A 25,893-nucleotide genomic window follows, 5' to 3' on the forward strand; every position below is an offset into this window, starting at 1 on the left:
TTTCACCAACTCTCCTCAAAATGTGTTATCTAATATTTAGTAATTTTTCTTAGTCTTTCAGGAGATTGTTATGGTTCTACTGAAGGAATGGACTGTGCCCATCCAGTGTGAAAGAGCAGAATATACAGCTTAATATTTATTTTCCACAGGTAATTTCTGTGCTGCGGGAGAAGTTGGATCTGCAGCATTTTATTTTGCCATCATTGTTTCAGGCTTCCCAAAGCAAGTTGAAAAATAAAGGACGACAAAGGTATAATGTCATCAACACCTCCCACCCTTTTCCTTACATAGTCCAGGAAAGTTTTCTGACATTTATCCTGAAGCCAGGACAGTAGATCTTAATACTTGTGACTACAAATAATGGTAGTAATACTGTTCATGTGTACTACTCTACAATGTTTCAAATCTTGTGTACATGGTACATGTAATGTGTGTGTACATGTATACATGGGTGGGTTGGGTGTATGATTCTGACTATTTAAGTCAGTCCTAGGTAGACTGCAGTACAAGTTATTAGCCCCAACATGAAGTTGTGCCTTCGAACAGGCACATGGCTAGTGAACAGGAACCCAGATTTTATAGGGCCTTCTCTGGTTAGTGGAAGAATGATTTTTTTCCCCCCTTTTCCTACTTGTAGTTCTTCAGGAAATCAAGAAAACAGCAATCAGGACTGTGTTACTCTCTTCTTTGATGTAATAAAGTCAGCTGTTAGATATGAGAAAATCATTTCGGAAGCCTGGATTAAGGTGAGTGAAATCTTTGCGACTTTGAACATTAAGGAGAAAGTAGGTGGCAATCAGTGACAGATAAGTAAGTAAAGGTGGAAATAACAGTGTTTAAAGTCAGTCAAGTAGACATGATAGAAGGTGATTGCCCCATGGGCAGATTGGTTCTCCAGTAAGAGAACAGGGCATGCTGAATAAGGTGGAACATGTTCTACTTATGTGTCATAATATTTTTGTGACCCTTATTTTTCTAGGCAATTGAAAGCACTGCCTCAGAGTCTGAACACAAGGTAACATTCGTGTACTATGACTTTTAAGTACTACCGGCTTGAAACCAATTATCTTATCTAGTTTTCCTTCCTTCTCTCCTCTCTACAGCCATCCTTTCTGTGCCTTCTTTAGCTACTCTAATCAACATTAGCTGCCTGGGGAAGATAATCTGAGGAGGAATGACTTGCCAGATGGTCTTTCCTACTCATTTTGGCAATAAAATAAACCTAAACTATCCATAGCGGAAAATGTTATTAACACTCCATGCATACATAGTGAGTTACAGTCCCAAGAAGCCAAGTCCCCATAGATGAAGTGAAGACAGGGGTCACCTGGGGCATGAGTGAGGTCCCTGTATCTATTAGATTACTCTTCCTTCTCCCATATGGAATTGTCAAGGTAATGGCATTTTATGTTTTACTTTCCTTTGCTCATGTCACCCCGACCAGAGTGAATCAAATAGTCCATCCATTCACTGTCAAGACAGTGGTACTGAATTTGTCTTAATTATGGAATTTTTTTTCTTCTGTCAAGCCTGATGATTGAGTTTCTTATGTATTAATTGGTTCCCTTTAAGGATATTTTTTTAGTTGGAATTGGGTTTTGTGGGGTTTTGTTAGGTTATCTAATTGTTGACATTTTAAAAGCTTTTATATCAAATAAAATAGTGAAAAACTCAGGTGTTTTTTTTGTGGGGGAGGGATCAAAATACCCCAACACAACTGTTTTTATTTTATTTTTAAGATTACCTTTTTAAGTTTCTTTATATAGTTTGAGAGTGGGGAGGGGGAGAGAGAGAGGATCCCTAGCAGGCTCCACACTGTCAGCTAAGAGCCCAATATGGGGCTCGAACCCGCGAACCATGAGACCATGACCTGAGCCAAAGCCGGACACTTAACCAACTGAGCCACTAGGATGCCCCAACTGTTTTTATTTTTGCATAACCCTTGGCCATCTGCATACCTGTTTTTACAGATATGTAATTATTATTTAAATATAATTTTATATTCTGTTTTTTTTCTCTTGACATGTCATAAACATTTTATATGCCTGTGCGTTGTCTTTATGTCATTTTTAATAGCTGTATTCTAATATAATGATTCTCAATTTTGGTGTCCAAATGGACTGGGCCTTCAGTGAAGGGATGTCCCAAATTTTTTATAATGAAAACATCTTTTGTTAAAATGTCTTTTTTGAGATATAATTGACATATAACATTACATTAGTATTAGGTACATAATATAATGATTCAATGTTTGTTGAATGCTGACCACATTAAGTCTAGTTAACATCTGTCACCACATAGTTACAAACTTTTTTCTTATGATGAAAATTTTTAAGATTGTTCTCTTAGCAACTTCTGTGCAATATAGTATTAACTATAGTCACCATGCCAAACATAACATGCCCATGACTTACTTATTTTACGACTGGAAATTTGTACCTTTTGATCCCGCTCACCCATTTTTCTTTAAAGATTTTATTTTTAAGGGCACCTGGTGACTCAGTTAAGCCTTCGACTCTTGATTTTGGCTCAGGTCTTGATCCTGGAGTTGTGAGATGGAGCCCTGTGTTCGGCTCCCTGCTGAGTGTGGAGCGTGCTTGGGATTCTTTCTCTCCATCTCTGCCCCTTCCCTGCTCACTAGAGCATACACATGCTTTGGCACACAAGCTCACATACTCTCTCTAATTAAATAAATAAACTTTAAAAAAGGATTTTATTTTTAAGTAATCTCTATATCCAATGTGAGCCTCAAACTTACAGCCCAGAGATCAAGAATTGCACTCTCTACTCACTGAGCCAATCAGGTGTCCTTCCCCTTCACCCATTTTGCCTCAACTTCTACCTCTGGCACCCACCAATGTGTTGAGTCAATGAACTTGGTTTTTTTTTTGGTATATTTTGTTAATTTATGAGATCATAAGGTATTTGTCTTTCTGTATGATTTATTTCACTTAGCAGAAAGCCCTCAAGATCTGTTCATATTGGGGCACCTGGGTGGCTCAATCAGTTAAGTGTCCATCTCTTGATCTAGGCCCTGGTCATGATCTCACCGTTGGTGAGTTTGAGTCCCATGTCAGGCTACACACTATCAGTGCAGAGCCTGCTTGGGATTCTCTCTCTCCTTCCCCCACACAAAATAAATAAATAAACTTTAAAAAATGTGTCCATATTGTTGCAAATGGCAAGATTTCATCCTTTTTATGGCTGAATAATATTCCATTGTGTGTTTATGTGTGTACATATGTGTATATACCACATTTTCTTTTTTCACTCATCCATCAGTGGACACTTAGGTTGCTTTCATATCTTGGTTATTGTAAATAACATGCAGAGATCATAGACTGCATGTATCTTGTTGAATTAGTACTTTTGTTTTTGAATAAACCCCCAGAAGTAGAATTTTTGGATCATATAGTAGTTCTATTTTTAATTTTTTGAGGAACTTCAATACTTTTTCCACAGTGGCTACATCATTCACATTCCACCAACAGCATGCAGAGGTTCTCTTTCTCTACATCCTCACCAACACTTGTTATCTCTTGTCTTTTTAATGATAGCAATTCTGAAAGGTGTGAAGTGATACCTCATTGTGGTTTTGATTTGTATTTGCCTAATGACTAGTGATGTTGAGTATCTTTTCATGTGTCTGTTGGCCATTAGTATTTCTTCAAAAAAACTGTCTACATCCTCAGTCCATCTTTTGATTGATCTTTTGCTCTTGAATTATAGGAGTTCTGTGTTGGTGTTTTTTGTCCAGCTTGACTTTTATTAACCTTTTTAAAGTAACCCTATATCCAACGTGAGGCTTGAACTCATGACCCTAAGATCATGAGTCACTTGCTCTTCTAAACCTTGGCTAAAAGGGCTGGGGTTATCATGCAGTTTTCATAGTACAGAAAGAGCAGTTTGGCATCCCATAAGCAGGGTTTTTAAAAACCCTGAGCATAACAGGACCAGAGGAATGCTAATAGAGACACAATTATGCATCTCTTGAACCATCACTATTTGGCCATTCAGTGCTGTGACCCTTGGGTGATTATTCCTGTTGAAATAAAAACCTTTTGAATTGGAATTTTGTAAGCTTGGATTGGTGTTTCTAGGTTACTGTTCAGAATATTGGCTGCTTTAACCTTTTTTCCCCCCTGAAACATAGTTAATTCAAGCTAATTGGGAGAAAAAAACTGGGGAGAATCTAAAAATGTTACAAATAAAGTTTCCCTGGGGCCCCTGGCTGGCTCCATTGGTTAAGTGTCTGACTCTTGATCTCAGCTCAGGTCATGATCTCATGGTTCGTGAGTTCAAGCCCCAGGTGGGGCTCTGTGCTAACAGTGCAGATCCTATTTAGGATTCACTCTCTCCCTACCAACCCCCCTCCCACCCCCTGCTCATTTGCATGCTCACTCTCTCTTTCTCAAATAAATAAATAAAGTTTCTCTTTACCCTCTGTTCCATTCTTCATGGAGAATTATTCTTACAGATTTTTTTCCTATTTATATACAAGATTATATGTGTGTGAGTGCAGGCGTGAGTTCAAGCCCCACGTTGGGCTCTGTGCTGACAGCTTGGATCCTGGAGCCAGCTTTGGATTCTGTGTCTCTGTCTCTCTCTGCCCCTCCCAACTCACATTCTGTCTCTCTCAAAAATAAACATTAAAAGATTAAAAAAAAAAAGAAAAATCCTTTTATGATTATTGTCTTACAGGCTGCTTTTCTTTAAAGTTTACAATATCATGAATGTCAAAAAATATAGTTTACCTTGTTCTTTTTAGTGGCTGTATCATATTCTGGATTTAATTTTTTAATTTAAATTTAAGAATTTAATTTAGGGGTGCCTGGGTGGCTCAGTCGGTTAAGTGTCCGACTTTGGCTCAGGTCATGATCTCATGATTTGTGGGTTTGAGCCCCACCTCGGGCTCTGTGCTGGCAGTTAGCTCAGAGCCTGGGGCCTGTTTCAGATTCTGTGTCTCCCTCTCTCTCTGACCGTCCCCTGCTCGTGCTATCTCTCTGTGTCTCTCAAAAATAAATTTTAAAAAAGCATTTAAAATTAAAAAAAATTTTTTTAATTAAAAAAATTTTTAATGTTTGTTTATTTTTGAGAGAGAGAGAAAGTGAAAGAGACACAGCACGAGTTGGGGAGGGGCAGAAAGAGAAAGGGAGACACAGAATTTAAAGCAAGCAGGCTCCAGGCTCTGAGCTGTCAGCACAGAGCCTCATGCGGGGCTCGAACCCACAAATCACGAGATTATGACCTGAGCTGAAGTGGGATACTTACCCGACTAAGCCACCCACGTGCCCCCAAAATTTAATTTAATTTAAATTAAAGAAAATAATTTCATTTTTTTCATACTGACAGGCATTTACAGTCTCTCTAACTTTTGAGAAAGTATTTTTCTGATAGTGAAATATATATTGAGGTTGGCAAGTGGTTTTTCCTTAATGTGAAGATACTCAAGGTTATTCTGTAATAATTTATCACTTCAGCGTACCTTCCAGTGATTTCATAAAAGATACCAGTAGTTAATAGTTGTGGTAGTTTATTTCTCTGAAAAATATTTGTGGGTTTTGCGAGGGGAAAAAATGTAGATACTGCCATGGAGTATGTTGAACAGATGAGTATCACCCATTCTCTGTTTTCATGGGAAAAAGTTGAGAGCTACTATTTTATGGAAATAGAAGTACTGATATATTAAACTATTTCTCTTTTGTCATTTTTATTGACAATAGATTTTTGACTTGGTGATACTTTTCATCATCTATAGCACCAACACTCAGACAAAGAAGTATGTTGAGAGGGTGCTGAGAAATAAGATTCGATCAGGCTGCTTTGAAGAACAGCTGCTACAGAGTGCATTCTGTACTCATTACTTGGTAAGTATCAGAGAATCAGACAACATTCGTCTGAAAGTTTTAGAGAAGTCATTTTTAACCTTTCCTGCCCAGTGTGGGAATCCTGACAATACTACCTTTACTGGATGTTGATCTTTGACAGCTCAATATATTGGAAAACCTAGTAGAATTATTACTTACTTAGATTGAGACAATATGATGTTAATAAAACCAACCTAAGACTGGTGTCTCATCTTTTTCAGAAAAAAGTCACAAAATTGGTTTATATTGAACTTCTTAATGTTCAATGTTTTAGTTCAAGTCATCTTCTTCTTTTTGTTTTTAATGTTTACTTATTTTTGAGAGAGAGGGAGAGAGGCAGGAAGGGAGTGGGGGAGGGGCAGAGAAAGAGGGAGACCAGAATCCAAAGCAGGCTCCAGGCTCTGAGCTGTCAGCATAGAGTCTGTTGCGGGACTTGAACTCAGGAACCATGAGATTATGAACTGAGCTGAAGTTGGAAGTTTAACCCACTGAGCTACCCACTCACTCCTTTGTTCAAATCTTCTAATTACATACTTCTACAACTTGATTTTAACCTGAGCTGGAAGGCTCTACAGCTCCTATATAAAAATTTCATCTTGTTTCAGCCCTTTGTTCAAGTGCATTGAGGCTTTTGAATCTTAACTTTGCATTAATCATTTTAAATGTCTAGCTCTTTGTGATCTGTAGCTTTGACAAATTTGCCTTCTAGCTCTTTGTGATCTGTAGCTTTGACAAACTTGCCTTCTGTATCCTGTTCTAACCAGTTTTTAAATTTTTTTTTTTTGAGAGAACATGAGTTGGGGAGGGGCATAGAGCAAGATAGAGAGAGAATCCCAAGCAGGCTCCACTCTCTCAGTGAAGAGCCCAATGTGGGGCTTGAACTCATCAACTATGAAGTCATAACCTGAGCCAAAATCAAGAGTCAGATGCTTAACCAGCTGAGCCACCCAGGCATAATAAGCATAACAAGACCAGAGGAATGCTAATAGAGACACAATTCTACGTCTCTTGAACCATCACTGTTTGGCCATTCAGTGCTGTGACCCTTGGGAGATTATTCCTGTTGAAAAAAAAACCTTTTAAATTGGAATTTTGTAGGTTAATAATCGTGTTTCTAGGTGAATTTTCAGGATATAAACAGTGTATACCTTCTTAGAAAACTGGGTACCCAGTGGTTTGAAGCTTGGCTTAGGAACTAATGAGAATATGCAGTTGAGTCTTAAGGTTGTATATTTAGGACCAGATTTAGTGTTTGTATTATTTTATCTTACAGTCCTTTCTATGCTTATTTTGGGCATTGATACATGTTTTGGGTTATAGTTTTCTAGAAGGCAGAAACCATAAGTAATTTTTTACTGCATTTTCCTCAACAAAGTATTATACCCAATTCAGTGCTTAATTTAAGATTTTTTTTTTTATTGTGATGGTATCAATAAAGAAACCAGACCTAAACTGGTTGTTTACTTAGGGTCCATTTATGTCCATCTTCTACGTTATTGGTAAGACATGATCAGTTTCCTTTTTGATCTTCTTTAAAGAAATCAGTTTAATTAGTATTGAACTTTATATTTTGATTGCAAATCATAACCAAGGCAGAGCAGGCCTATGAAGGCAGTATGATTGAGTGAGGAAATTGGGATTTAGAAGATCTGAATTCTAGTCCCAAGTTGGACAGATAGGAACAATGCTGTTAGGCTTATATATTAACTTCTTTGAGCTTCCAGGTCAATTCTTATGCATATGTCAAATCCCACCAATCTTGAGAGAAGACTCGATGAAGAATAATTTTGATCAAAACAAAAATTGAGTTTCCTTACGTTAAAATGAGAGTTGGTCAGGGACACCTGGGTGGCTCAATTGGTTAAGGGTCTGACTTCAGCTTAGGTCATGATTTCGCTGTTTGTGTGTTCGAATCCCGCATCAGGCTCTGTGCTAGCAGCTCAGATTCTGGAGCCTGCTTCAGATTCTGTGTCTCCCCCTCTCTCTGCCCCTCCCCCGCTCTCTCTCTCTCAAAAGTAAATAGACATTAAAAGAAAAAAAAGAGTTGGCCAGGAAAACTCTGACATCCTATAAGGGTTAGCAACTCTTGGTTCTGTGATAACTAAATTCCTCCCACAGCTTTTATTTTTTCTCTTCTCTTTTCCCCTTAAGGTCCTTAAGGATATTTGTCCATCCATTCTGTCACTGGCTCAGAGTTTGTTGCACTCCCTAGACCAGAGTATCATTTCGTTTGGCAGTCTCCTCTACAAATATGCATTTAATTTTTTTGACACTTACTGCCAGCAGGTATGTTGAAATACTTATTTTGGAAAGGAGGGAACGGAACAGGAAGAAATGCAATTCCAAGTGACTTGCATGTGATATGATGTTTATTTTATTTTATTACTTTAATGTTTGTTTATTTTTGAGAGTGAGAGAGACAGAGCATGAGCAGGGGAGGGGCTGAGAAAGAGAGGGAGACACACAATCCAAAGCAGGCTCCAGGCTCTCAGCTCTCAGCACAGAGCCCAACACAGGGCTTGAACTCTTGAACCGTGAGATAATGATCTGAGCCAAAGTCAGCTGCTAAACTGACTGAGCCACCCAGGTGCCCCTGATGTTTATTTCTTGTTGGTTGGAAGGCATTAATGGAAAAAGAATTCTGAACTGGGAGTTGGGAACCCTAAGTTGTAGTCCTACTTTCAATAAAATGAAGAGACTGAACTGGAGGATCTAACTCTGTTTTGAGTTCAAAATTAGCTTAGGAAAAATGAAGGTCCCATCTAGTCTATTTTAAGTAAACCTTGGCTGAAAGGGCTGGGGTTATCAGGCACCTTTCATAGTACCAAAAGAGCAGTTTTAAAACTTAGCTGCAAATAATCAACTGCCAGTTAATCCTGAAGTTGTTCTCTAGAAAAAATTGTGATAAAAAACAAATGAAGGAGAAATACCTGAGGGCATAATCCTATTCCCATGAGCAGGAGACACAAAATTAAATAGCACATGCCTAGAGAGGGAAGACTGTACTTGGGGAAAGTTGGAAAGTAATTATGAAAACAAAGAACAGAGTGTCTTACTGTGTATATTTTGTACATGCTGTACTTACCTGTTAACAGTGTTAAAACATTTGACTGGAACTTGTGAAAACAAAGACAAAAATTTTAAGAATCTTAAAGCAGACAATAGATTCAGCTGGCATGCGCTAGCTACTACAGTTGAGAAAATAATGTGACTGTGAAGCAGCAGCATAAAAGAAAAGGAGAATGGCATGTAAAGTATTTTGTTTGGAACCATCTTAATGTCTTAGAGATACTATCATGACCCATGGTTGCTTGAAACCTACAAGTCTAACCTATAAAAATCGTAAAATCCTTTAGCTCTTTGAATTCAATCTTTTTAAAAAGATTTTAGTTTTTAAATTTTTTTTAATGTTTATTCCTGAGAAAGAGAGCACAAGACAGAGTGAGCAAGGGAAGGGCATAGAGAGACAGAGACACAGAATCCAAAGCAGGCTCCAGGCTCTGAGTTGTCAGCATAGAGTCTGATATGGGGATTAAACCCATGAGCTATGAGATCATGACCTGAGCCAAAGTTGGACATTTAATAACTGAGTCCTCCGTGTGCCCCTAAGATTTAATTTTTAAGTAATCTCTATACCTGACATGGAATTTGAACCCACAATTGCAAGATCAAGAGTCACATGCTCCACCAACTGAGCCAGTCAGGCACCCTAAATTCCATGTTTTTAATAAATTTTAACAGATTAAGAACAATCAATCAAAGCTTAAAGGGTAGTATTTAACTCACATGAGAAAAGAAAGGGAAAGACTATGCCAGGGAGCAAAATCAGGAGGACTTAGATAGTGCTCACTGATAAATTTTGGGAAATAAGTCTAGAGTAGATGGTACTGTAGTTAGATTGGCATAATCCTAAACGTCTGAGTCCAACATGAATGAAAAGTACATTACGGAATTAGACAACAGGATAAGGTAGTTTGGGATTTTAACCACGTGGAGATGGGAATGATCTCAGGCCTCAACCTGAGTCATAATGGTTTCAGTCATATTTTTATTCACAGTTTCTTGACTCTTCACTGTATAGGAGGTGGTTGGTGCCCTAGTGACCCATATCTGCAGTGGGAATGAAGCTGAAGTAGATACTGCTTTGGATGTCCTCCTAGAGTTGGTAGTTCTAAACCTATCTGCTATGAGGCTGAATGCCGTCTTTGTGAAGGTATCTAGTCCCTCCGGTGACATATATTGAATCATTTTTCTTTCTTGCATGTATCTGAGAGTTATCTGGAATCCATTAGTAACAATTTGTATTCTAGATATTAAGTGCTGTAATTAGGAGGGGATGGGAAAGAGATGAGGTGATGGGCAAATAATAGAAAAAAATGACTCTTTTATGTATGTATTAATGCATTCAAACACTTCTTTAATTTTTTTTAATTCTGGGTGCTCTGTATATAAAACTTAGTTCTTGCCTTTGGTGATAGTAAAACTGTCCATAGCAAGTCATTGTAAATACATGAGAAATCTCTGGAAAGATAAAGTGCTATAGATACACCAGAGCGAGAAAATTAACTTGGCCTTGGAAACTGGATATTTCTTCAATGAATAGATTTCAGTGATTTTTTAAAAAATATTTTGTATTTGTTTTTGAGAGACAGAGAGAGATAGTGCAAGCAGGGGAGGGTCAGAGAGAGAGGGAGACACAGAGCCCGACGGGGGGCTCATACCCACAAACCGCGAGATCATGACCTGAGCAGACGCCGGTCACTTAACCAACTGAGCCACCCAGGCGCCCCGATTTCAGTGATTCTTAAAGGTTGGCAATGATTTGGTAGGAAAAAATAAAGAAAGTACATCTAGGCAGAGGACAGTTCACACAGAAGCAAACTGGCAGCCAGGTCTTTGGTACACATAAAGATGACAAGTAGACTAACATGGTTGGCGAATTGGATAAAATGGTGAGAGGTGTTGGGAGGTGAGCTGAGAAGACATAGGACAGGGCCAAATTATGAAGGGTCTCAAATACCACGCTAAAGAGTTCAGCTGTTTTTTTTAAGTTGTTTATTTTTGAGAGAGAGAGCGCGCGAGAGAGCGTGAGTTGGGTAGAGGCAGAGAGAGAGGAGAGAGAATTCCAAGCAAGCTCTCCACACTCCGTGCAGAGCCTGATACGGGGTTTGAGCTCAAGAACTGTGAGATCATGACCTGAACCAAGATCAAGAGTTGGATGCCTTACTGACTGAGCCACCCAGGTGCCCCCAGAGAGTTTTAGCCTTATTTCATAGCCCACAGAGAGCTATTACAGGCTTTTAACCAGGAGTTGACATAATCACAGCTGGGCTTTGAAGGGTAACTAGGCCATGTTATCCCCATATTAGGGATGAGAAAACTGAAGTTTTGCTCAAGGTCAAAAAGTAGTTCCTTTGTGACTCCTTCCACATCTGTAGAGAATGAATATGTAATTAATTGATGGAGGGGAAGCTGATAAGGAAAAGGGTCAGAGACATAACTTGTGGCAGAGTATTGTTTTCATTGAGAAAAAGGAAAGGGTGTAGAAAAGTAGGGATAACTAGGAGATATGTAGGATTACTAACACTTTGGGCTCTGAGCACAGCTTGAGAGAATTTGAGCTTTTGTAGCATGGATGCCTGGCTATCTGTCTATGCTTCTTATAAGGATTTTAATTATTTATTTATTTATTTTTAATTTTTTTAAATTTATTTTTGAGAGACAGAGAGAGACAGTGCAAGCAGGGGAGGGTCAAAGAGAAGGGGAGATACAGAATTCGAAGCAGGCTCCAGGCTCTGAACTAGTTGTCAGCACAGAGCCCAATGCGGGGCTCAAACCCACGAATCGTGAGATCATGACCTGAGCTGAAGCTGGATGCCTAACTGACTGAGCTACCCAGCCGCCCCTAATTTTTTATTTAAAGGAAGAAAATATTAGTTTATTTATTATTTATTATTTTATTTAAAGGAAGAAAATAATGCCTTATTGTTGGCATTTTTTTTTTCTCACAGGGCATTTTAGATTATCTGGATAATATGTCCCCTCGGCAGATACGAAAACTCTACTATGTTCTGAGCACACTGGCATTTAGCAAACAGCATGAAGCCAGCAGTCACATCCAGGTAACAGGCTGTGTGTTAAGAAACCTGTAAGCCTTTAAACTCCTTTATTTGAAATTCACTATACAAAATCAGCCTGTGTACTAATAGAAATCAAGTACACAGCCATAGTATGAGCACTTACTCATTCTTTTCTTACCACAAACATTACGTGCCTACTGAGTACCAAGCACTGAAATGGTAAGTATATTAGAACTTCTACCCTCAAGGAGCTTAGTCTATTAGGGTAGAAATGGGTCTGTAATCAATTGATGATGGAACTAACAAAAGCTCTTCAGGTTCTGTACTGAGTGCCATGAGGACACAGAATTACCTTGTTTCCTAAGGAGCGTCTGCTTCTGATGTGAACTTCACCTGGGCTTGTTTTCATTTGTGGACACTATTCACAATGCTCTTTTGTCTTTTTAGTGCCACCCTGTGGCAGTAATCCATGTGACTCTGAGCCACCCAGGCACCCCTCCATATGAATTTTAGCATGGGTTTTTTTTATATCTGCAAAAAATTCTATTGGGATTTTAATAAGGATTACAATGAATGTGCATGTCACTTTGAGTGCTATCATTATTTTAGCAATAAGTCTTCCAATTCATGAACATGGGATATCTTTCTATTAAGTCTTCCTTAATGTCTTTCAGCATTTCTTTATAGTTTTTTGTGTACAAGTCTTTTACCTACTTGGTTAAATTTATTCCTAAGTATTTTTTTATTTCATTATTTTAGCTGAGCAGCCAATAACATTACAATAATTTATATATCTTTATTAGGCAACTATCACAACTTTAATAATAGCTATCATTTTTTACATCTGTCTTATTTTTGACATTGTTCTAATAAGCTTTGTAATTTGTCACTCATACTTATAAAATCTTCCCCATTTTATAGATGAAAGAAATTGAGACTCAGATGCAGTGACTTGCCAAGGGCCACACAGTAAATGATAGAACCCTTGCTATTTTAGCTATTCTGGTTCCAATATCCACAGGCTTTTTTGCTATATTCTTCTAGCATCTTTATCTTTCTTTATCATACCTTCTTGCAGGATGACCTGCACCTGGTGATACGAAAGCAGCTCTCTAGCACCATAGTCAGATACAAACTCATTGGTATTATCGGTGCTGTCACCATGGCTGGCATGATCGCAGCAGACAGGTATGCATGGAAATTCTGACTTCTGTGGTTCAAGGTCAGTTAATTAAGTTGTGCCTTACAAATAAGGCATATACATTGTATAGGCAAAAGTGCTTCCAAAAGTAAATATTAAAACCATAATAAGTAAAGTAAGCAAATACTTGTTGCAACTTTTCTATTTTCTCTTCTAATCTTGACTGTATGTACCAATATAATTTTTACAGAATGTGATTATAGTCATTACAATCTGATGGTTAAAAACTAGGGATTATTACCAAGAAATAACGTTCTAGAAATATTTCCACAAAAGAGGAACCCTGAGCCTCCTGGGATGCATTTTTCTGCATTTACGCCTCTCCTAGGCACTAGACATTACAGGTTTCTCCAGAGTAGTGTTATTCTGACTGGGACATTATGTTTGAAACAAATAAGGTCGTTCTGTAGATTTTTTTTTTCCTGTCTTGTACTGTGATGCCACAATTATAGCACCTAGAGGAGCTTCAGTATTGGGTCTTGATAAGATGTTGCCATTGCAAAAGGACTTTGGAATTCAGTTTATGCTTCTTACAGATAATTCATTAAGGAATTCCTGGGACCTCAGGAGACATCCTTAGAATCGACATTAGTAATTCACGGAGGCTGCATAGTGTACTGATTAAGAGTTCATTAATTGGAGCTGCACTGCTTGAGGACATTAAATGCTTAGAACAACGCCCAGTGCTTGCTCTTATGATTATTGCTAACTTAATGTGCCCTTAGAAATGCTAAGATAGCCATTATTTGGTCTAATCCACATTTGGTATATAGTTTTCTGTCCCTTTATGTACTTTTATCTTCACTCATGTCCCAGGGATGGCAGGATTCATAAGCTTATTGCCAGTTCTTAAAAAATATTACAAAAGTGAACCTAAAATTCCTTGTTTTTAGAAGTAGATCTTCAGGTTTGACCCAAGGGAGAACAGACATGAGCAATGAACAGCATACACAGGTGAGGTCTTGTAATGTATTTGAATATGTTTATTGGTAACAAGAATTACTTCTGGTCACTGGCAGTTTACCAAAAAGACTGCTTCCCCGCCCCACCCCCCAAAAATCTGTTTTCTTGAATTCTTAGCTTTTGTAATTTGTGCCACTCTTGAGGCACCTAGAATCTAATGGTATGGATTACATTTATTTCTGTATCTAATCTCCTTAATTAAATTGTAAATTTCTAGAGAGCAAGAAAAGTGAGCCATGGTTGCAGAGTAGCAGATTGACTGAAGCATTAGGGACTAGTAAGTGTACAATTGGAAAGTGGGAGATAAAGCTAGTCCAGAGGTAGAAAACCGAGGGACTGGAATGTGAATCAAGGCATTTTGATTTAATTTTTTACATAGAAGTAATCTTTAAGGATTTCTTAGCATGGACATGGCACAATCGAAGCTTTGCTTTAGAAAAATTAATGTGGCTATGTCTGATGGATTGGAAAAGAGATGAGTTTAGAAACAGATGGGCTGGTCAGGGAGGTCAGGAGAACCTCAGGTGAGAGGTAGTAAGAGCTTTGCCAGTGATATTGGAAGGAAAAACTCACCTCTCTTTGGGGTGAACAGTGTTGAGGAGGTGTTGGCAGCCCAGTGGCTGAACTGTTCTTTCTCTTTGGCTGCTCCAGGTGACCTCCTTGCTACAGTTGGTTCATTCTTGCAGTAAGCAGTCTCCCCAGGCCTCTGCACTATATTATGATGAATTTGCTACCCTGATCCAAAGAGGAAATCTGGCACCAAAAGCCCTGGTAAGCCCAAGTATCTTTTCTTAAAGCAGTGAAGCATGAGGGCTACTTTACTCCACGTTCTGCAAGCCTTTCTGTCTGTTGCAGTGCAAAAATAGATCATCCTGGCATGCCTGGGTGGCTCAGTCGGGTAAGCGTCTAACATCTGCTCAGGTCATGATCTCACAATTTGTGGGTTCAAGCTCCACATCAGACTCTCTGCTGTCAGCAGGGAGCCTGCTCCAGAGCATCTGCCCCTCTGTCTCTCTGCCTTTTCCCTACTTAGGTGTGCATGCTCGCTTGCTGTCTCAAAAATAAATAAACTTAAAAAAAATATATGTCATCCTGAGACCTCTCCCATGTTCTAGTTGGGAAGGCTGTTCTGCCACCTCCCCCTACCCCAGGCCTCACCTCTAAGGCCTCCTTTACATAATAACAACAATAATAATAGTAATGATGAGGATGGTGACAATATTGTTGATGATGTTGATAGCCACTATGTATTCTATGCCAGGCACTGTGTTCAGCATTTTTTGTGTATTATATGTTTTCCAGTTCATAATAATGGGGTACACAGTATTGTTTTTTCGTCTTTAGAAATGAGAAAACTGAAGCTTAGAAAGGGTAATAGTTCGTCTAGGGATCTACAGCAAGTACACCCTGGGCTTTGTGCCTTTTTTGTTTGTTTGCTTCCTGAAGGAATGGGTTGGGCAGACCATCTTTAATGATTTCCAAGATGCCTTTGTGGTGGACTTATGTGCTTTTCCAGAAGGGTAAGTACTGTTTAACCACTAACTTGATTGTACTGGTGAAGAAATTATGTCAGTGGATAGTACAGCCTTCAGAATGCACTTGACCTCAGCCAAGTCTGACCCAGCCCCACAGTTTCTTTCCTCCCAACCCCAACACCCCAGCTCCAGAGTTGCTAAAAGCTTCCCCACTTGTTCTTTTTGTTTCTCACTTCTCCTCAGAGAAGTTCTCTTTCTGAGAGAGAAGATTGGTCTGTTTTAGTAGTTTAGCCCAAAGACTCATATACCCTTGGGGCATCAAATTCTGGGTTCTCTTTGCAGTGACTATCCATTTCCTGTGAAAGCTCTCTACGGACTAGAAGATTACAGTAGTCTTGATGGGATCGCCATCAACCTCCTGCCGCTTTTGTACTCTCAGGACTTTGCAAAAGATGGGGATAGAATGACTTCACAGGAATCAGACCAAAAGTCAGTGTACTTTTTCTTTACTAAACTTCTGTTACTGTTTTGAATGTTCACGGGGTATTCCACACTTCTTGCAGTCTTTTGGGAATTTGATGGAAAAGGGTTTCTCCTAAGACAGGTGGTATTTGGAGAGTTTAGCAAGAATGGGGGCATATTCCTTGTTTTCCTTAGGCCCTCTGGTTGGGTTTTGCATTGCCTAAGGAGAGCCAACAGATACTCTGTGGGGCTAGTTTCGTTTCTGTTCCTTTTCTCCTTCCCATGAACATACCTGTCTTTCTCCCTCCTTCCATTTTTTCTCTGCTTCTCCTAACTCATGGACTTTCACTCTATCTTCCTCCAGTTTAGTTCATTGTTTATTTACTGAGCACGCATTAAGTTCCTTGTCATCATGTTCTTAAAAGTAGACATTTATTTTGGGCAAAACTCTTTAAATTATAATGTGGGGTTCCCTATAATGTGGATTAAAGTGCCTATAAACTACTGTTTAGAAATGGATTTTTCCTTCCCAGATTGGTGTCTCCGTTGTGCCTGGCTCCCTATTTCCGGTTACTGAGGCTTTGTGTGGAGAGACAACATAATGGAAGCTTGGAGGAGATCGATGGTTTATTAGGTATAGGATGAAGTTATCAGATCCTTTCTTCTTTGTAACCTTTCTCTGGTAATCTTAGGGAAGGAGCAAACCAGAACATGGTGTGTAGAAGGAATTTCCTAACTTCACAGAGTAGAATAGCAATAATAATGAAATTCCGAAGATAAAATAATATATAAAAATTCCCATCATGTTGACAGATCAATCATCATCATAGTACCTTGTTGCTTTCTGGTCCTTGCATCTAGATTTGTAAAGCCTTCCTCATTATATTTAAAGATTGCTACATAATAAGGCAGTATTTTCAGACTAATCAAAGCTTCACCTTCAAATATAAGTTAAAGGGGAAGTAAGTAGAAGGAGAGGTAACTCTAGGGGTAGCATCCAAGTTCTGTTGACTTGAAGTAAAGGGAGTTAGAAATGTTTGTTCTCTTTCAGATTGTCCTATATTCCTCACTGACCTGGAGCCTGGAGAGAGGCTGGCATCCATGTCTGTTAAAGAGAATTCATTCATGTGTTCACTCATATTTCTTACTCTCAACTGGTTCCGAGAGGTAAGCATACTGCTGGACATTTCACCTATTGTTTGTAGTTCTTCATAAAAGGAAACTATTTCCTGATTCTCATAGGACTCCCTAAAAATCTCCACCTGAAGCACCTGGCTGGTTCATTGGGTAGAGTATGTGACTCTTGATCTCAGGGTCATGAATTCAAGCCCCACATTGAGGATGGAGTCTGCTTAAAAAAAAATCACAAGCACTAACCCCGTGTGCTTCTCCAGCTTTTATGTCTCACTTCTCCCCAGTTATATGTACCTATTAATGTAGCCAAATAAAAATACTTAGAATTCACTTCATGTTGTTCATGCTTTACTACTAAAAGCCTTTTTGTTGTATTCTTCCTTTTGCCTGGAATAACCTCACCTTGCGTAGGTATGCACTTAATGTTTCAATTCAGTGAGATCAAGTGAGTGATGGTTTTCCCCTTCCTTTAGAATATATTGTGCTGAATGAAATACACCATGATGAAATATAATGAAAATGACAGTGGCATCCACTTATATCTCCTTTCTTATGCATGTTATTTCTGAGAATGTTCACTTAAATTATCTCCTCTTATGATTACAATTCTATTATGATGTAAGCAGGATAGGCATTATTACCCTTGTTTCTTACCTGTGGAATTGCAGATACAGAGTTCAAAGTCAATAAGGATTCAAGTATACATTATGTCAGATGCTAGGTTTATTTCTTTATTTACAGTATTTAATCCATAAAACAACTGCATTCTCATCTGAGAAAGGCTAATGAACTGGCTAGATTGACACAGTTAGTAAGTAGCAAAATAGGACTTGTTTCCCTCACTGCTATTCCACCTTGCTACTTAGCTAGAAATCAGTAGAACTAGGATTAGTAGTCAGTATTGGCCCAAGTCTTTTTTTTTTTTTCTTTACAGCACCTTACTGAGAACACCTTTACCTTACAGATTAAACTCACAGATCCTGCCACTGAATGTCATTTAAAAAAAAATTAATGTTTATTTATTTTGAGAGAGAGAGTCTGCGAGCAGGGGAGGGGCAGGGAGAGAGGGAGAGAGAATCCCAAGCAGGCTCTGTGCTGGCAGCACAGAGCCAGTGGGGCTCAAACTTAAAAACTCTGAGATAATGACCTTAGCTGAAGTTAAGAGTTGAACGCTTAACTGACCAAGCCACCCAGATACCCCGACATTATTATTCACCCGCTGGATGAATAATGCAAACAGGATTAAAACTGAAGCCATTTAAAGAATGAGAATATAATTTTTACTTTTCCAGGTTATAAATGCCTTCTGCCAGCAAACATCACCTGAGATGAAGGGGAAAGTGCTCACCCGGTTAAAGCATATTGTGGAGCTCCAGGGAATCCTGGAAAAGTACTTAGCAGGTAAGGAAAAGTGTCTTATTATGGTAGCCTGGCTAGGATCACAGTGATGAGATAAAGACCTTTGCTTTTAAGCCAGGCTCAATGATAGCCGTCCTCCACTCATCTGGGACAAGAAAATGTGTACTCGACAAAAAAAAAAAAAGAATATATCCATTTTTCTCCCATTGTTACCTCCAAGAAACCAAGAAATCTATTTGCTTGAGGAAATAAAAAATACCATTGGTTGGGCTTTTGTAAAGTAACTTTTCTTCTTTAGAAGTCAAAATTTCAGGGGCATCCAGGTGTCTCAGTTGGTTTAGCATCCAACTCCTGATTTTAGCTCAGGTCATCATCCCAAGGTCATGGGATTGAGCCCTGCTTTGGGCTCTACACTGTGTGTATAGAGCCTGCTTGAGATTCTCTCTCTCCCTCTCCCCCTGACTCTCCACTGCTCATGCACACACTATTTCTAAAATTAAAAAAAAAAATAGAAGTCAAACTTTTAGTGCCCTTTGCTTTCCTAAACATAGTTATAAACCAGGAGTAAAGCTGAAAGGCCTCTTCATTCCTCTGACTGGGGCATCTGGGTGGCTCAGTCGGGTAAGCATCTGTCCAACTCTTGGGTTTTGGCCCAGGTCATTATCTCATGGTTCATGAGCTGGAGCCCTGAATTGGGCTATGTGCTAACAGTGCGGCACCTGTTTGGGATTCTCTGTCTCCCACTCTCTCTGCCCCTCCCCTACACTCTGTCCCTTTCAAAAACTAATAAAACTTTTAAAAACTTAAAAAATGGGGGCGCCTGGGTGGCTCAGTTGGTTAAGTGACCGGCTTCGGCTCAGGTCAGGATCTCACAGTTCGTGGGTTCAAGCCCCACCTCAGGCTCTGTGCTGACAGCTAGCTCAGAGCCTGGAGCCTACTTCAGATTCTATGTCTCCCTCTCTCTCTGACCCTCCCCTGCTCATGCTGTCTCTCTCTGTCTCTCAAAAATAAAAAAAATAAAAACAAAAAATGATACCTCTGACCAATATATAAACCTGTTTTAAAAAGCTAAATAGATGGTTGCCTGGCTGGTTCAGTCACAAGAGTATGCAACTGTTGATCTCGGGGTTCTGAGTTCAAGCTCCATGATGCGTACAGGGATCACTTAAATAAATAAATAAACAAACTTAAAAAAGTAAAATTCAGGGTAGACTCTTTAGGGAAATCATGGAGCCTCCCTTAGGCCCTCATCTAAATAATTATGTGTAAAGCAAATCTTTGTGTGACCCAATTTTAATATATTTATATTTCAAATAAAAGTTAGTTTACTTTTAATCCTTATCTGTTTGGAAATTTTATATCATTTTATAGAATGGTTTTATGTTAATTAGTTATAATCATTTAATATGATATTCCTGTAAGCCATCTCTGATCATTTTGCTATGCCAAAACAATTAATTGGAGGTAACTTGAATGTATTTTACAAGCATTCAGCCAATCAGGTGATGTATTCTAACAGGGTTATGTGACGGGTGTGCATTGAGTGTTGTCTCTTCTCTTTTCCAGTCACCCCATACTATGTTCCTCCCCTTGCAAACTTTGACTTGGAAACGTTAGATGTAACACCTGCTACTACTGCTGCTATTTCAGCAAAAATCAGAAAACAAGGAAAGATAGGTAAGTTCTCTCCTTCTTATTCTGTATCTCCATAGGAGCCAGACTGAATTAACCTAAGATTAGGTCATATGCACCAGTGCTTCAGTAAATAGATGATGTCGTTGAACTCTTTATTTGGCATGGTTGTAAATTAAACTGTAATGCAGGATTATAAAATTACCTCCTCTATCCCTAGAGAGTCTTCAGCAGGTTGCTTCCTAAAGGCAGTGATATTTAGCAACTATGATTATTACTTGAGTCACTTTTCTCTTTTTGAAACAAAAGGAGGAAGGAAACGGAAAGCAGATGGCAGCAAAACTTCTTCCTCCGACACACTTTCAAAGGAGGATAGTTCAGAATGTGTCCCTACACCGTCTGATAGAAGCCAGCTGGAAAAGGTACTGGAATGATGGGTGTCCATGAAGATGTGTGACGGCCCGGTCAGAGTAACAAAGGACCAGCATTATTCTCTACATCTTACAGAGAGAATATTAGGGGAAAGGAGAGGCAAAGGAACTCTCCTAGGCTTTGGGGTGATCCAGTAGCAGAGGTAGGGTTAGACTCTAAGTCTTTATCACTATCACACAGTTTTTTCTAGTTTTTTTCTTGAATGTCTCCCTGCATTTTTTACACCCCAGAAGCACTTTATAGCATTTATCAAATTCCATTTTAGGATATGGTTTTAGAAAACATACTGCTTTTAGCCTCTTCCACCCTCTGATCTCATAGTATCAACTTTCTCAATGAATTGAGATAACATAAAATGCTTAGGACAGTTCCTGATAGCTAATATATAGTAGTTCCTTTTTCCTGTAACTCTACCAATCACAGAGTAGGCTATATGTTTATGAAATTGCCTAAACCACATGGATCCCAATTATTTCCATTTTTTAAACTAGTTATTATTGAGTATTTATTGTGAATAGCTCCTACCACTAATCGTGGGTTTTTAGAATATCTACATTTAACAGATAAGGAAACTAAGACCCAGAGAGAGTAAGTGACTTGTCCAAGGTCACACAGTTAATAAGTGCTTCAGCAGGGATTTGAAGGCAGACCTTTCTGGCACCAAAGCTCATCATTTTCTGTACCATGTCAAGTAGTTCATACCAAGTAGAAACCAACAAAGGGTCCTAGTAGGGGACCTCTATCCCAGTCTTAAATTAAGTGCTTTTGTCTTAGGAATATTTAGGGACTTTGGTGAAAGGAAGATGGTGATATGCTGAAAAAGTAACGTTTGCACAAAATGAATGCATAATTGCATTTTGAAGTCTTTGTGAAAAATAAGGTTATATAGAAACCCTATTTATTCTGTTGGTTTGCTGCTACTTTTTCCCTAGGAGTTCAAAGGAAGGGAAGAAAAGACATCAGTGTCACTACAGAACTACTATGTTTTTTTCCGGGAACTGGACATTGAGGTCTTCTGTATTCTTCATTGTGGACTTGTGACCAAATTCATCTTCGATACTGAAATGTACACTGAAGTAAGTGTCAGAGCTGAAATCCTAGAATTTAATCTTCTTTCAGAAAAATTTCTCAGCTCTATTCTTATTTTAATAAGAGCACTGTGCATTGAGAGAAGTTAGGCTCTGGCTTCCAAAAGTTTTATACATAGTGAAAGTAATTTTGAATTATCATCCTCATAGTCTTTTTTTTTTAGGTAAACAATCTAATGGATTAATTTTATTTAACTTTTTTTAATGTTTATATATTTTTGAGAGAGAGAGAGACACAGAGAGAGAGAGCATGAGTGGGGGAGGGCCAGAGAGAGAGGGAGACACAGAATCTGAAGCAGGCTCTAGGCTCTGAGCTGTCTGCACGGAGCCCGACGTGGGGCTCAAACTCAGGAACCCTAAGATCATGACCTGAGCCAAAGTTGGACACTTAACTGACTGAGCCATCCAGGCGCCCTGATAAAAGGAGAATCTTAAGCAAACTTGCTCAGTCTGGAGCTCAACATGGGGTTTGATCCCACTACTCTGGGATCATGACCTAAGCTGAAATCAAGAGTCGGATGCTCAACTGACTCAGCCACTCAGGCACCTTTTTATTTATTTATTTTTAATGTAAGTTCTAGGCTCAATGTGAGGCTTGAATTTATGCCTCTGAGATCAAGAGTCACATGCTCTATCAACTGAGCCAGCCAGGCGCCCCCCCCTGTCATCTTGATGTTATAAATCTAACATGTTTACAGTGTGTTAGACATTATGAAAAATCATACTAAAGATATGATCTTTTCCCTAGGTTACTAATAATAAGCTATTTAGATTATTCTTGTGCAGTGCTGTTCTGGTTTATAGAGGTTAGTGCTATTTTCACTCTCTCATGACATTTGTTCAGCATTTATCAGATGTTTATCTGGGCCTTTTTTGTGTTTGCCACCAATCCAGACATTGGCACCTCAGTAGAGCATCCAGCATGATGCCTTCAAGTAGCTAACAATCTAATAAGGGAAGCACACATAACTAGCAGTGTCTGCTGTGTTGATGATCTGAACCAAGTGCCAGTGAAACTCTGAGGAGAGAATAGTATTTATAGTGAAGTGGGAAGCAGAGGACATTTCCACAGAAAAGGTAACAGGATTTCAACAGTTTCTCCAGGTTAAAAAAAAAAAAAGGGGGCGCTCACTTGGTTAAGCGTCTGACTCTTGGATTCAGCTCAGGTCAGGCGTTAGGCTCTGTGCTAACAGCATGAAGCTTGCTTGAAATTCTCCCTCTCTCTATGCCCCTCCTCTGCTCACACTATGTGCTCTCTCACTCTCTCTCAAAATATATAATAAAAACTTAAGTAAGCCAAGTAAAAAGAAATATTATGAAATTTTTTACCATAGATTTTTACAAGAATGTACTCCTTCCAAGTAGAAATAGTATAGTCCCTTCCCCAGCCCAATCTTTGTACATCAGCTTGGTGATTCTCCATAAATGTATATTGAACCAACAGGGTTTTTTTTTTTTTTAACATGTTTATTTATTGTTGAGAGACAGAGAGAGAGAGAACATGAGCATGGGGGGGGGCCAGTGAGGGGGGGGGACACAGAATCTGAAGGAAGCTCTGAGCTGTCAACACAGAACCCGACGTGGGGCTTGAACCCATGAACTGTGAGATCATGACCTGAACCAAAGTCGGATGCTTAACCAACTAAGCTACTCAGGTGCCCCTTGAACCAACAGTTTGAAGTGAGACTGTGTTTAGCTCATCCTGCTTCTGGTAGTATTATACCCTTATAGGGATCCTGCCCAGAGTTAATAGTAGCAAAACATTAAGGGAAAGAAAATATGGACGTAAATAGAGAAAAGCGAAATTCCCTTGAATTAGTCATTTTTTATCCCAGGTACTTAGGAAATATACCTTGAGGCCACAACTGGAAGGACACACAGAGACATTTACTTCTAGAGAAAAAGTATGTCTTCTGACACTATACTCCCTTGGATTCTTATTTTAATAATTTGAAATTCATTTTACTTTGGGAATTCTTGACTTTATGATTTTTGACAGAGCACAACCAGTCATTTATATGAGGTAGGGAAGTTTTCCCCTTTTTGGGAATCATCAGATTCTTCACCTGTTGGGACAAGTAAACATGAAATGTGTTCCCCAAAAAAGGTGGCTAAAACAGGCTTAGAATTATCTTCTTCTTCCTCCTTCTGACAGGCTACAGAAGTTGTCCAACTTCAGCCCCCTGAACTACTTTTCTTGCTGGAAGATCTCTCCCAGAAGCTGGAGAATATGCTGACACCTCCTGTTGCCAGGAGAATCCCTTTCCTCAAGGTTTGTATAGGCAGAAGCACAGGCCTTGGCCTTAATGCAACAAGGTGATCTTAGTGAATTAGTTGTCACTTTCTCTGGCATTGTGTTTGGGTCACTGGGTACCGTGGCTGGAAGACTCATTTCTAGAGCATTCACTTTGATTTAGAAAGGAACTCTGAAACAGAAATCAAAAAAGTCACCCCAAACAAGATACATTATTTCTAAACGCCTGGAGCATTCCTGAATCCTGTTCTTAGGTTTTGTTTTAAAAGCCTCCCAAACTAAACCCATGCCTGAGCCTTCAGTGTAATAATTGGCTATCTAGAGAAAGCCAGAACCTCACATGTGTATGTAATGTACAAATGTGCACAAAGCATCTGGTGAAGCAGTTGATTGATGCATACAACAAAACATGAAGGTTTTCGGTTTAAACATTAACATTTAAACCTAGTCTATCCATTTATTTGATTCATTTTGTACTATTTAATGTTCTTTTCAGCCTAAGTGATTTCTATTTTTATGTTAGCTTTATCTCCATTATTATAGGTCTGTTTTTCACAAACAATTTGTACTCTACAAAAGCCAAAGTAATGTGAAGATGGGAAAAAATCAAAAGAGTTTTGGGCACACAGCCACTTTCTTCTGTCCGCTTCTACCTCGTAACACAAGTCTACCTCGTAACCTTAACAAACCCTTAATCTTAGAGAAGCTATCCGGCAGTTTCTTCCCCAGTAACTCTGAATTTATTATAGAGTAAAGGACACCGGAATATTGGATTCTCACATCTCCATCAGAGTTCTGCCCAACAGATTGTTCATAGTGTTGTTCAACTGCTCACTCCAATGTGTAACCATCTGGAGAACATTCACAACTATTTTCAGGTCAGCAGCCTATCTTATTACTATAGAAACTTAAACATTACAAAGTGAACGAGAGATTTCATTTTTGGTTGAGAAATATTGAAGGGAAGCGAGGGCAATTGTTGAAACAACTGTTCTAAAAGCATTTTTCCCTTTTAGTGCTTAGCTGCTGAGAATCAAGGTGTAGTTGATGGACCAGGAATGAAAGTTGAGGAGTACCACATAATGTCTTCATGTTATCAGAGGCTACTGCAGATTTTCCATGCTCTTTTTGCTTGGTGAGTAAGTGGCAGATACAGTAGGTAGAAATAATTATGTGTGTACTTGCTTTTACTTGACAGTCACCGAGGCACTGAAGTAGAGAAAAGAAGGAAAAGCCTCCGTAAGTCTTTTATAAAGACTTCTCTTTGTAGTATTTTTGTCTGCATCACTTTATTTGATCTTGTACCCTCTGTGTCTTACGCTGCCGTGTTATTAACTCATTTGAAAATTAGGTGACTTGATATTGTAACAAATCTGGGCATCTGATTCTTAGCCAGGTTTGCTGTGCCAGGCTTTTGTGATAATAATGCTGGAGAAACTGTTACTTAAGAAGTTATTACTGGGGTGGGCGGGGGTGCATCTGGGTGTCTCAATTGGTTAAGTGTCTGACTTTTGATTTTGGCTCAGGTCATGATCTCACAGTTTGTTGAGATCTAAGCCCCATGTCAGCTTAGAACCCATTTGAGATTCTCGCTCTCTCTCTCTCTCTCCCTCTCTCCCCCTCTCCCTCCCTCTCTCTCTCTCTCTCTCACTCTTTCAGCCCCTCCCTCATGTGTGCTCATTCTCTTTCTCTCCCCCAAAATAAATACATAATATTAAAAAAAAATTTGTTACTGGGGCACCTAGCTGGCTCAATTGGTGGAGCTCGCAACTCTTGATCTTCGGGCTCTGAGTTGCTCTCAGAGCCCCATGTTGGGTGTAGAGATTATTTAAAAATAAAATTAAAAAAAATATTTGGGCACCTGGGTAGTGTAGTTGGTTAAGCATCCAACTCTTGATCTCTGCTCAGGTCATGGTCTCGTTTGGGAATTCAAGTCCCACATTGGA

At 39.0% G+C, this 25,893-nt stretch overlaps 1 protein-coding gene across 1 annotated transcript in view; it reads left to right on the forward strand.

Moving 5' to 3' along the window:
* FANCD2 (FA complementation group D2) overlaps positions 1 to 25,893 on the forward strand; it is a 60,559-nt gene that overhangs the window by 15,514 nt on the left and 19,152 nt on the right. Inside the window, exons 12-32 of the mRNA XM_029918390.1 lie at positions 150 to 250; positions 638 to 746; positions 980 to 1,015; positions 5,724 to 5,867; positions 8,019 to 8,153; positions 9,949 to 10,080; positions 11,879 to 11,989; positions 13,026 to 13,135; positions 14,042 to 14,102; positions 14,763 to 14,882; positions 15,558 to 15,631; positions 15,929 to 16,075; positions 16,582 to 16,682; positions 17,100 to 17,215; positions 18,475 to 18,583; positions 20,108 to 20,218; positions 20,483 to 20,595; positions 21,538 to 21,681; positions 23,849 to 23,965; positions 24,697 to 24,825; positions 24,964 to 25,082. Coding sequence (XP_029774250.1) covers positions 150 to 250; positions 638 to 746; positions 980 to 1,015; positions 5,724 to 5,867; positions 8,019 to 8,153; positions 9,949 to 10,080; positions 11,879 to 11,989; positions 13,026 to 13,135; positions 14,042 to 14,102; positions 14,763 to 14,882; positions 15,558 to 15,631; positions 15,929 to 16,075; positions 16,582 to 16,682; positions 17,100 to 17,215; positions 18,475 to 18,583; positions 20,108 to 20,218; positions 20,483 to 20,595; positions 21,538 to 21,681; positions 23,849 to 23,965; positions 24,697 to 24,825; positions 24,964 to 25,082 — 2,339 coding nt within the window. The remainder of the gene's footprint in view (positions 1 to 149; positions 251 to 637; positions 747 to 979; positions 1,016 to 5,723; positions 5,868 to 8,018; positions 8,154 to 9,948; positions 10,081 to 11,878; positions 11,990 to 13,025; positions 13,136 to 14,041; positions 14,103 to 14,762; positions 14,883 to 15,557; positions 15,632 to 15,928; positions 16,076 to 16,581; positions 16,683 to 17,099; positions 17,216 to 18,474; positions 18,584 to 20,107; positions 20,219 to 20,482; positions 20,596 to 21,537; positions 21,682 to 23,848; positions 23,966 to 24,696; positions 24,826 to 24,963; positions 25,083 to 25,893) is intronic.

This window comes from Suricata suricatta, chromosome 12, assembly GCF_006229205.1.
Source record: "Suricata suricatta isolate VVHF042 chromosome 12, meerkat_22Aug2017_6uvM2_HiC, whole genome shotgun sequence".
Lineage (NCBI taxonomy): Eukaryota > Metazoa > Chordata > Mammalia > Carnivora > Herpestidae > Suricata > Suricata suricatta.